The sequence below is a fragment of the Mustela erminea genome, chromosome 20 (genome assembly GCF_009829155.1).
Source record: "Mustela erminea isolate mMusErm1 chromosome 20, mMusErm1.Pri, whole genome shotgun sequence".
In the NCBI taxonomy this organism is placed as follows: Eukaryota; Metazoa; Chordata; class Mammalia; order Carnivora; family Mustelidae; genus Mustela; species Mustela erminea.
This window is the reverse complement of record NC_045633.1, coordinates 33,971,877-33,984,073: the sequence shown is the minus strand read 5'-3', so window position 1 is coordinate 33,984,073 and position 12,197 is coordinate 33,971,877. Positions and strand designations below refer to the sequence as shown.

At 38.7% G+C, this 12,197-nt stretch overlaps 1 protein-coding gene across 2 annotated transcripts in view; it reads right to left on the bottom strand.

Annotated features, from left to right (window-relative positions):
* Positions 1-12,197, bottom strand: part of POM121C (POM121 transmembrane nucleoporin C) — a 51,058-nt gene that overhangs the window by 29,236 nt on the left and 9,625 nt on the right. For both annotated transcript variants that reach the window (XM_032327014.1, XM_032327015.1), the window contains exon 2: positions 10,974-11,210. In XM_032327014.1, the coding sequence (XP_032182905.1) occupies positions 10,974-11,002 (29 nt within the window). In that variant the 5' untranslated portion in view covers positions 11,003-11,210. The remainder of the gene's footprint in view (positions 1-10,973; positions 11,211-12,197) is intronic.

Genomic DNA, 12,197 nt, shown 5'->3' with positions numbered 1-12,197 from the left:
GTGATTCCAGGCTAGTTCTCCCGCCATGAACAACTAAGAAAATGGACAAAATTTATGAAGCAACTACTTTCAGACAACAGGAAGTGCAAGACTGATCCCTGAGAGGAAACTCATAAAGCAAGCCCCAAAAATCACCGAGTTCCTCTAAGCAGAGACAATTTCCCAAGTGTAGTGCAGACAGCTAGAGTATGAGCAGAGCAGGGAGATCCCACAGGGCTGAGGAGGCAAAACTAGACTTGATAGATGAAACCACTGGAAACCACTGGGCAGAGCAGTGGAAAGGAAGGTGTCATGCCACAGGGAGGTGCAGAGGTCTGTGTGTGAATCCCCTAAAATTCTGTGGCTGAAGGCTGGCATGATGATTCATTTAATGTCTCAACTTGACTGAGCCTCAGCGTGCCCGGATACTTGGTTAAAGATTATTTGGGGGTATGTCTATGAGAGTATTTCTGGATGAGATTAACATTTGAATTGGTAAACTAATAAGTAAAGAAGATTGCCTTCCACAGTGGGTACGCCTCAACCAATCTGCTGAAGGCCTGAATAGAACAAAAGTCCTGGGTAAGAATTCTCTCTGCCTGGCTTCTAGCTGGGACATCTATCTTCTCTCTCCTTTCAGACTTGAACTTGGAACTAACTCATACTATCGGCTCTTTTGCTTCTTAGTCCTTTGGCCTTGGACTGAAACTATACCATTGGCTCTCCTGGGTCCCCAGCTTGTCGACTACAGATCTTGGGACTTCTCAGCCTCCGTATTCCATGAATCAATTCCTGATTGTGTGTGTGTATCCATCCTATTGGTTCTGTTTCTCCGGAGAACTCTGAATAATGCAGCCAGGCAGTATATGCACAGAGAGGCTCCCTGAGGCTTACTAGAAAGCACAGTACTAAATGGGTTAAGATTAGAACAGAGATATTAGAGTTAGAACATTCCTGGGGTAAGAGTTATGGCCCTACCAAAATGGAGAGATCTCAAAAAGTGCATCTTTTTTTTTTAAAGATTTTATTTATTTATTTGATAGGCAAGAGATCACAAGTAGGCAGAGAGGGAGGGGGGAAGCAGGCTCCCTGCCGAGCAGAGAGCCTGATGCGGGGCTTGATCCCAGGACCCTGCGATCATGACCTGAGCTGAAGGAAGAGGCTTTAACCCACTGAGCCACCCAGGTGCCCCAAAAAGTGCATCTTTAACATCCTTGGGCTCCACTTGGAACAGCAAAAAAGTTAAAACGTGAGGTAAGGACCACAGTCTAGAGTAAGGCCTATTCTAGTTCTGCCTTAATAAATTCTAATATCAAACCATGACAAGATCCACAGGAAACAAGTTTGGAGGCTGAGTATCACCAAGTTAGTGGGGCTTGGGAAACACTCTAGGCTCTTCGCTGATGTGTAAAGACAAGACAAAAAACCAAGTATAAACAAGTGTAAGTTCCTTAGCCAGTAATTATACTGCCTGCTAGAACAAGAATGCATATGCCTCAAGGAGAAACAAGAGACTCCAGACTATTGTTCACAATGTACAATATTCAATAAAAAGCCCTTTAGGCCTACAAGAAAACAAACAATGGGATCCATAGTTGAACTAAAGGAAAGCATAGTCTTAAGAAGTAAAGAGATAAGGAATCTGCCCAGAAATGGCAATTATAAGGAAGAAACTAACAAATACTAAAACTAAAAAAATTGAAAATTTTTACTAGGTAAGCTTACTAGCAGATTGGAGAGAGAAAAACAGAGCCAGTGCCCTGAAAGACAGATCAGCAGAAATGATCTCATAATGAACAGACCCTCCAGGATTTGCAGCAATATCAAACAGTCTCCCATGCAGGCAACTGGACACTCACAAGGAGAAGTGAGATGGGGCAGAAAGATGTATTTTTAAAATGTCTGAATTGCATGAACGTGATGAAAAATTACAGTTTAAAGATGCATGAAGCTGAATAAACTGCAAAGCACCTAAAACAATAACTGCAGCTTCTAATCAGAAACAAGGTAGGCTAGAGGATGATGAAAACATTTTTAAGTGCTGGGGTGGGGAGGGGGAACCTTGTCATCCCAGAATTCTGTGTTTAGCAGAAAATCCTTCAAAAATGAGAGTAAAATAAAGACATCTCCTGATAAATAAAATCTAAGAGAACTCATCACTGACAGAACTGTACTACAAGGAATGTTAAAGTCGTGCCCTTTATTTTTTTTTTTAAAGATTTTATTTATTTGACAGAGAGAGAGAGATCACAAGTAGGCAGAGAAGTTGGTAGAGAGAGAGGGGAAGCAGACTTCCCGCCGAGCAGAGAGCCTGATGCGGGGCTTGATCCCAGGACCCTGAGATCATGACCTGAGCCAAAGGCAGAAGCTTTAACCCACTGCCCAGGCGCCCCAGGGCTGCCCTTTAGACCAAAGGGAGTTAGGACCAGATGGAGATATGGAACTACATGAAGGAATGAAGACCATCATGGTAAACAAGTGGGTAAAAGACTTTTTTCATGATATAAAAATTGATTGTTTGAAGTAAAAATAAAGACACATTGTATAAGTAGATGTAAAAAATATAGAAGGAAAAGACCTAATTATAACCACCAGAAGCTGGGTTGTGGGGAGGGTAAGTAATTATACTACTGTAAGGTTATTATATTTGTGATATGGAAGGCAGGAAGTGGGACATGTGAAGTACAGGTCTGCCATGAGAAAAGGTATGGTGAGATAGAAATAGAAAACTTATGTGTAAAGGTGTTTGATAGTGACTATACCCTGGATTGTAAGAGAAGTCTTAATAAATGTAAAAGAATTGATATAAAGCAAAGTGTATTCTCTGAGCATAATGGAATTAAACCAGAAAATCAGTAACAGAAACAAAAGGAGACTCTCCAAACACTTGATAATTAAACAACACAATTTAATTAATCCAAAAGTCAGACAGCAAATCTCAAGTGACCTTAGAAAAAGTTCTGAAATGAATTACAATGAACATATAATGTGTCAAAGAGAGGCTTTTACTCCAGAAGATAATGGAACAACAGATTTACCCTCTGACCTAGAACAACAAAAACCAAACAATATATCAAACAGTGGTTTCCAAGACTACAGGTTAGACAACAAAGGACAATGTTCACTGAATTGACAAACAGCCTGAGCCCTATGATCATCACAGCTTACTGTCGAGTTTCTAGGCAGTGTTACAGAAAGGAAAGGAACAGAGGAAGAGCCCAGTGGATTTCCTAGCTTGAAATACAGGGCTAAGAGTTTGGGGAGATCAAAACAGCTAAAGTTTAAAATACAGAATACCAGAGAGAAAACTGTGAAGAATTCTCAGAGACCAACAGAGGTTTCTCTTGACTAGTTAGCACAGTACTCATGGGTGTATGTTTACAGGGAAACTGTAAATGCCAAGAAAAAACCATCCAAAAGTACTGAAAGAAACAGGATCTGGCACTAACAAACGGTCAAGAATCATGTTTATTCTCACCAGTCAGACTGTAAAAACTAATACTCAGGAAGGTGCTGTCTCAGTTGTGGGAAATAATCAGCGTCATACTGAGTAGTGCTCTGGACCTACCTTACAGATCATAAAAGCAAAACCTGAAAGGATCAAACTGTTTCCAACAATCTTACCTACATCCCAAACAAAGGCCTGCACCCAAAACCATAAGATCCCTAGGAATAAACCTAACCAAAGAGGCAAAGAATCTGTACTCAGAAAACTATAGAGTACTCATGAAAGAAACTGAGGAAGACACAAATAAATGGAAAAACATCCCATGCTCATGGACTGGAAGAATAAATACTGTGAAAATGTTTATACGACCTAAAGCAATCTACACTTTCAATGCAATCCCTATCAAAATACCACCAATTTTTTTTGAAGAAATGGAACAAATAATCCTAAAATTTATACGGAACCAGAAAAGACCCCAAATAGAGAAATGTTGAAAAAGCAAACCAAAGTTGACAGACTTCAAGCTCTATTACAAAGCTGTATTCATCAAGATGGTATGTTACTGGCACAAAAACAGACACCAGATAAATGGAACAGAATAGAGAGCCCAGAAATGGACACTCAGCTCTATGGTCAACTAATCTTCGACAAAGCAGGAAAAGAATGTCCAACAGAAAAAAGTCTCTTCAAATAGTGTTGGGAAAACTGGACAGCCACATGCAGAAGAATGAAACTGGACCATTTCCTTATACCACACACAAAAACAGATTCAAAATGGATGAAAGACCTCAATGTGAGACAGGAATTCATCAAAATCCTTGAGGAGAACACAGGCAACAACCTTTTTGACCTCAGCCACAGCAACTTCTTCCTAGAAACATCACCAAAGACAAGGGAAGCAAGGGCACAAATGAACTATTGGGACTTCATCAAGATCAAAAGCTTTTGCACAGCAAAGGAAACAATCAACAAAAACAAAGACAACTGACAGAATGGGAGAAGATATTTGCAAATGACATATCAGATAAAGGGCTAGTATCCGAAATAAAGAACTTAACCAACCTCAGCACCCAAAGAACAAATAATCCAATCAAGAAATGGGCAGAAGACATGAACAGACATTTCTGCAAAGAAGACACCCAGATGGCCAATAGACACATGAAAAAGTGCTCAACATCACCCAGCATCAGGGATATACAAATCAAAACCACAATGAGATGCCAGCTCACACCAGTCAGAATGGCTAAAATTAACAAGTCAGGAAACAAAAGATATTGGCAAGGATGCGGAAAAAGGGGAACCCTCCCACACAGTTGGTGGGGATGCAAGCTGGTGCAGCCACTCTGGAAAACAATATGGAGGTTCCTCTAAAAGTTGAAAATAAGAGCTATCCTATGACCCAGCAATTGCACTACTGGGTACTTACCCTGAAGATAAAAATGTAGTGATCCGAAGGGGTACATGCACCCAAATGTCCACAGCAGCAATGTCCACAATGGTCAAACTACGAAAAGAACCTAGATGTTGGGGCGCCTGGGTGGCTCAGTATGGGTTAAGCCTCTGCCTTTGGCTCAGGTCATCATCTCAGGTTTCTGGGATTGAGCCCCATGTCAAGCTTCCTACTCAGCAGGGAGTCTGCCTCTTCCTCTCCACCCCACCCCCCTCTGCTAGTGCACTCCTGCTCTCTCTCAAAGAAATAAAATCTTTTTTTTTTATTATGTAAGTCACCATACAGTACATCATTCATTTTTGATAGTGTTCCATGATTTATTGTTTGCAAATAACACCCAGTGCTCCATGCAATATGTGCCCTCCTTAGTACTTATAACCAGGTTAACCCATCCCCTTCACACTCCTCCCTCAAATAAATAAAATCTTTTAAAAAATTTTTAAAAACTATGAGACAGAGACATTCTCTATTGATTTAAAGGCCAATTTTATCAGAATATATGACAATTATAAACATATATGCAACAAAAAGAACAGTGCCCCAAATTATATGAAGCAAGAGCTGAAGGGCGAAACGGACAGTTCTGCCCTAACAGTTAGAGACTTCAATATACTACTTTAAATGGACAGACTATCTGTACAGAAGCTCAGCAGGGAACTAGAGCACCTGAACAAGACTGTAAACCACCTACACCTAAAAGACTGAGATCATACCATGCATCCTCTCCGACCACAAAATATAAAGATAGAAATCAGTAAAAGAAGGAAAACTGAGGGCACCTGGGTGGCTCAGTCAAGTGTCTGCCTTTGGCTCAGGTCATGATCACAGGGCCCCTGCTCCATGGGAATCCTGCTTCTCCCTCTCCCTCCCTGATTATGTTCCCTCTCTCACTGTCAAATAAATAAATAAAATCTTTAAAAAAAAAAAAAAAAGGAAGAAAAACTGAAAAAAAATCACAAGTATGTGGAAATTAAACAACACTCTTAAACAGTTGTTCAAATAAGAAATCACAAGGAAAATTTAAAAATAGATAATCAATCAAATGAAAAGATAACATCATTAAATGTATGGGATGCTGTGAGGGCAGTGCTCAGAAAGAAATGTATAGTTGTAAATGCCTGCATTTAAAATGTGGGGAGATCTCAAATCAATAACTTTATACCAGGGGAAAGTAGGAAAAAAGAGCAAACTGTATACAAAGCTAGCAGAAGAAAGGAAATAATAATGATTGGAATGAAGATTAATGATATACAGAGTAGAAAACAATAGAAAATCAATAAAACCAAAAAGTTGGTCCTTTGGAAATATCAACAAAATGGGCAAACCTATAGATAGACTGACAAAAAAAAAAAGAAGACATGAATAACTAAAACCAGAAATGGAAGTGGGGACACTACAACCAACCTTAGAGAAATAAAAAAGGCTTATAAGAGAATACCGTGAATACACCAACAAATGAGATAATCTAAATGAAATGGACAAATTCCTAGCAATATGCAAATTAAACCAACTGAAGATGGACTCAAAATCTTTGATTTTTTCATTTAAATTCTAGTTAGTTAACATTACAGTGCAATATTGGTTTCAGGTGTAAAATTCAGTGTTTCATCACTTACATACAGCCCCCAGTGCTCAACACAAGATAGAATGGTCAATCCTTAACACTCGTCACCCATCTAGCCCATCCCCCGACTACCTCCCTCGATCAACCTCAGTTTGTTCTCTATTGTTAAGAGTTTCTTATGGTTTGTTTCTCCCTCTTCCCTCCCCCTTCCATATGTTCATCTATCTTGTTTTTTAAATTCCACATATGAATGAAATCATATGGATCTGTCTTTCTCTGACTTATTTCACTAGAATAGAAATCTCAATAGACCTATAAAACAAGTAAAAGGATGGCACACCTGGCTGGCTCAGTTGGTTAAGCATCTGAACTTTGGTTTCAGCTCAGGTGATGATCTCTGGGTTGTGAGACTGAGCCCTGCATAAGGCTGCACACTCAAGGTGGAGTCTGCTTCAAATTTTTTCTCTCTTTCTCGCTCTGTCCCTCCTACACTTTGCATGCTCTCTCTAAATAAGTAAATAAACTATTTTTTTAAAAAGTAAAAAGACTGAATCAATAATCAAAAACCTCTCAACAAATAAATATGAGAACCAGATGGCCTCACTGGCACCTACTATTCTCCAATTCCTCCAAAAAATAGAAAAGGAAGGAACATTTTGTAAGTCAATCTATGAGAGCAGATAACAAAACCAGATAAAGACATCATAAGAAAACTATAGACCAATATCCTTTATGAAGATAGATGCAAAAATCCTGAACAAAATACCAGCAAACCAAATCTGGCATATAAAAAAGACCTTATATACCATGACCAAATGGTATTTATCCTAAGGATGTAAGGCTGGTTCAATATATGAAAATCACTGTAATACATCACATTGATCGAACAAAGGAAAAACACATACGCATCTCAATTAGTGCAGAAAAGACGTCTGACAAATCCAAAATCCTGTAGTGGTAAGAACTCTCAGAAAAGCAAAAATAGAAAATTCCTCAATGTGATAAAAGGTATTTATGAAATCTCCATGTTTAATAGCATATTCAGTGGTGAAAGACTGAAAATGTACTTGTAAGATCAAGAACAAGAAAAGGACGCACGTCTTTAGCCACTGCTACTCAACACTGATCTAGAAGTTCTAGACAGAGATACCAGACAAGAAAAAGAAATAAAATACATTCAAATTCCAAAGGAAGAAGTAACATCATCTCTATTTGTAGATGACATTATTCTACACAGAAAATCCCAAGGAATTCATAAGGAAGCCACTAGAGCTAGAACCCTCAACAAAGTTGTAGGGTTTAAGAGCAACTCACAAAATCAATTGTGTTAAATTGTGTTTGTATATATCAGCAATAAATAATCCAAAAAGAAAGTAAGCAATTCCATTTACAGTAGACTCTAAGATACTATAATACCTAGGAATAAATTTAACCAAAGATGTGTACACTAAAAACTACAAAATACTGCTGAAAGAAATTAAAGAAGACCTAAACAAATAGAAAGACACCCGTTAATTAGAAGACTTACTACTGTTAAGACAACAATACTACGCAAAGCAATCTGTAAATTCAAAGCAATACCTACCAGAATTTCAACAGCCTTTTCTTTTTTTTTCAGAAATAGAAAAGTCAATCCTCAAATTCATACAGAATTGGAAGCATTCCAAATATGCAAAAACAATACTGAAGAAGAATTAGTTAACCTAAATATTAAAGTTAAGACCATAAAATTTCTAAAAGAAAACACAGGGGTAGATCTTGATGACCTTGGATTTCATATCAAAAGCATTAACAACAAAAGAAAAACTAAGGGCACCTGGATGGCTCGGCTGGTTAAGCATCCGACTTTTGGTTTTTGCTCAGGTCATGATCTCAGTGTTGTGATATCAAGCCTCACATCACGCTTCATACTTAGTGGGGAGTCTGCTTGAGATTCTCCCTCTTCCCCTTCCCCCAGTTTTTCTCTCTCTTTCATACACACACACTCTCTCTAAAATAATCTTTAAAAAAAAAACTAAACTGGGCTTCAACAAAATTAAAAAATTTGTGCATCAAAGGTGATTATTAAGAATGTGCAAAGACAGGGGCGCCTGGGTGGCTCAGTGGGTTGAGCCTCTGCCTTCAGCTTGGGTCATGCAGGAAGCCTGCTTCCTCCTCTCTCTGCCTGCCTCTCTGCCTGCTTGTGATCTCTCTCTCTCTCTGTGTCAAATAAATAAGTAAAATCTTAAAAAAAAAAAAAAAAAGAATGTGCAAAGACAATCCACAGAATGGGATCAGATATCTGATCAGAGTTTAATATCCAGAATATACAGCAAGTCTCTACAACTCAACAACAAAAAGAGGAATAGTGCAATTAACAAATAGGCAAAGGGGGTGCCTGGGTGGCTCAGTGGGTTAAAGCCTCTACCTTCAGCTCAGGTCAGGATCCCAGAGTCCTGGGATTGAGCCCCACATCAGGCTCCCTGCTCAGCCCCACCTCTGCCTGCCTCTCTGCCTACTTGTGATCTCTGTCAAATAAATAAATAAAATCTCTTTAAAAAATAATTTAAAAATAGGCAAAGGACTCATATAACTATTTCTCAAAGATATACAAATGGCCAACAAGGACATGACATCAGTGTCATTAATCATTAGAGAAATGTAAACCAAAAGCACTGTGAGGTGTCATTTCATAACTACTAGGATGACCATAATAATAAGTTTAAAAAGGAAAGTAAGTGTTGGTGAGGATGTGGAGAATCTGGAACCCACAAATATGGCTGTGGAAAAAAGCTTGGCAGTTCCTCAAAAAATATATATGTATATAACTACCATATAACCAGTAATCTCACTTCTGAGTATATATTCAAAGGAAATGAAATCATGATCTTGAACCAAGACCTGTGTCTCCATGTTCATCACAGCATTATTCCCAATAAGTAAGACATGGAAATAACCTAAGTGTCCATCTATGGGAGACTGCATGTAGACAATTCAGTATGTACATAGAATGGAATATTATTTAGCCCTAAAAGGAAGGAAATTCTGCTTTTTGTAACAACATGGACAGACCCTGAGGGAATTATGCTAAGTGAAATAAGTCAGAGACAAATACTGTATGTCCTCACTTACACGTGGAATCTAAAAAAATCAAACTCATAGAAATAGAGTAGGATGGCAGTTGCCAGGGCCTGGGGGTGGTGAGGGAAATGGAGATATGTTAGTCAAAGGGTACAGAGTACAAATTTTCAGCTATAAACGAGTAAGTTCTGTGGATATAATATGCATCATGATGACAATAATCAACAATACTATGTTGTATACCTGAGGTTTGTTAGGAGAATAGATCTTCAATATTATCACCACATATACGTACACACTTAATGAGGAAAGACTAGGACAAGGTAAGGACATCCATTCTCATTAGTTCTATTCAACATTACCAGGACACTCAAGGCAAGAAAAAGAATGAAATAACATAGAAATTGGAAAGAAAGAAGTAAAAACGTTTCTTATTTATAGATCACATGATTTGTGTTCGGAGACAATCTGATGCAATTTACAGAAGAATTGCTAGAGCTGATGAGTGAACTGAGCAAGAGTGCATGAAACAGACGGGATCGGTACAGAAAAATCAATTGCAGCAACAATGAACACTTTATACTTAAAAACACAATACCAATTATAATAGCATAAAACATGAAATATTTAAAATTTAACACAATGCATGCAAAACTTCTACACTAAAACATTCATTACACAAATCTGCAAAACGTTTTTGAGAGAAATTCAAGAAAACCTAAATAAATGGAGAGATACATGTTCATGGATTGGAAGACTCAATGTTGTTAAGATAACCATTATCCTCACATTGAGCTATATATAGATTTGGTGCAGTACCAATGAAAACCCCAGTTGAGGGGCGCCTGGGTCGCTCAGTGGGTTAAAGCCTCTGCCTTCAGCTCACATCATGATCTCAGGGTCCTGGGATAGAGCCCCACATCGGGCTCTCTGCTCATCAGGGAGCCTGCTTCTCTCTCTCTCTCTCTCTGCCTGCCTTTCTGCCTACTTGTGATCTCTCTCTCTGTCAAATAAATAAAATTTAAAAAATATATTAAAAAAAAAAAAGAAAACCCCAGTCGGCTTTTTTTTTCTTGTAGAAATTGACTAATTTAAAATATATATGGTTATGCAAAAGAACCCAGAATAGCCAAATCAATTTTGACAAAAGAAGTAACAATAACAAATTTGGAAGACTTACGCTACATGACTTGAAGACTACGGAAAAAGTTACAGCAGTGAAGACAGTATGCTATTTGCATAAACAGACATATAGTTTACGGGAAGAGAACAGAGAATCCAGAAAAAAAGACTAACATATATGTCGCTGGCTGATGTTCTACATTGGCACTGCTGTAATTCAATGAGGAAGATGCTGGAACACGGATGTATTAGTTCTCTATCACTGCAGAACAAATTATTCCACAATTTAGTGGCTTAAATCAACATTTATCTTATAGTTTCTGTGAGTCAGAAACTTGAGAGTGGCTTACCTGGGTGGCTCTGGCTCTGACGCGCTCATGAGGAGGCAGTCAGGGCATCAGTGAGGGCTATAGTCATATGGAGGCCCAATGAGCGCTGTAGGATTTGCTTTCAAGATAGCTCACTTGCTTAGCGTTCAGAGAAAGCCCCAGTTCCTTGCCAGCCATTGGCAAAAGGCCTTGGTTCTTCACCACGTGGCCCTCTCCATAAGGTTTGTTAATTGTCCTCAGCATATGGCATCTGGCTTCCTGCAGGGTGAGGAATCCAAGGAGAGAGAGCAAGAGAAAAACCAAAATGACTTTTATGCCTTAATTTTGGGCCACACACCATCACTTCTATCACATTCCATTCATTAAAATCAAGTCATTAAGTACAGCCCACACCTAAGAAGAATTAGTTTCTATCTTTCGAAGATCAGTGTGTCAAAGAATTTGTGAACACATTATGAAGTGCCCACACTAGATATCTGTATGGAAGAAAATTACTCTCAGCCCCTACCTCACACAGTACACAAAAAATTAATCTGAAATGGACCAGAAAGGGGTGCCTGATTGGCTCAGTCGGTAGAGCATGTGACTCTTGGTCTCGGGGTCATGGGTTTGAGCCCCATGTTGGGGCTCAGAGATTACTTTAAAAAAAATGGATCAGAGAACTAAATAAAGGGTAAAAATATAAAACTTCTAGAAAGAAACATAGACAATCCTTGTGACCTTTGTGTGCAAAAAACACTTATTAAAAATAATTCAATGTTGTACACATAGCATATGGACAAATGTCAAAAACAACGTTAAGTGAAAAAGCAAAGTGACATAATGATACATGCAAAGTTAAAGGATACTAAATAATATTCCTAATATGGATACCCCACATATATTAAGATAATAATTGTATGCACAGGAAGAAAACACACAACTTCAACATCATGTTCACACCTGGAAATGGCATTCCGGTGGCATACACAAAGGAACTTTAATTGTATCTTTAATATATTATTTTTATTTTATTTACTTGTTTTTTAAAGATTTTGAGAGAGAGTGTGTGGATGTGCATAAGAGAGCGTGCACATAAGCATGAGAGAGAGCATTCACGGGGTTGGGGGGGGCTAAAGGGAGAGGGAAAAGCTGACTCCCTGCTGAGCAGAAAGCCCTATGTGGGGCTCGATCCCAGGACCCTGAGATCATGACCTGGGCCAAAGGCAGATGCTTAACTGACTGAGCCACCCAGGCGCCCCTGAA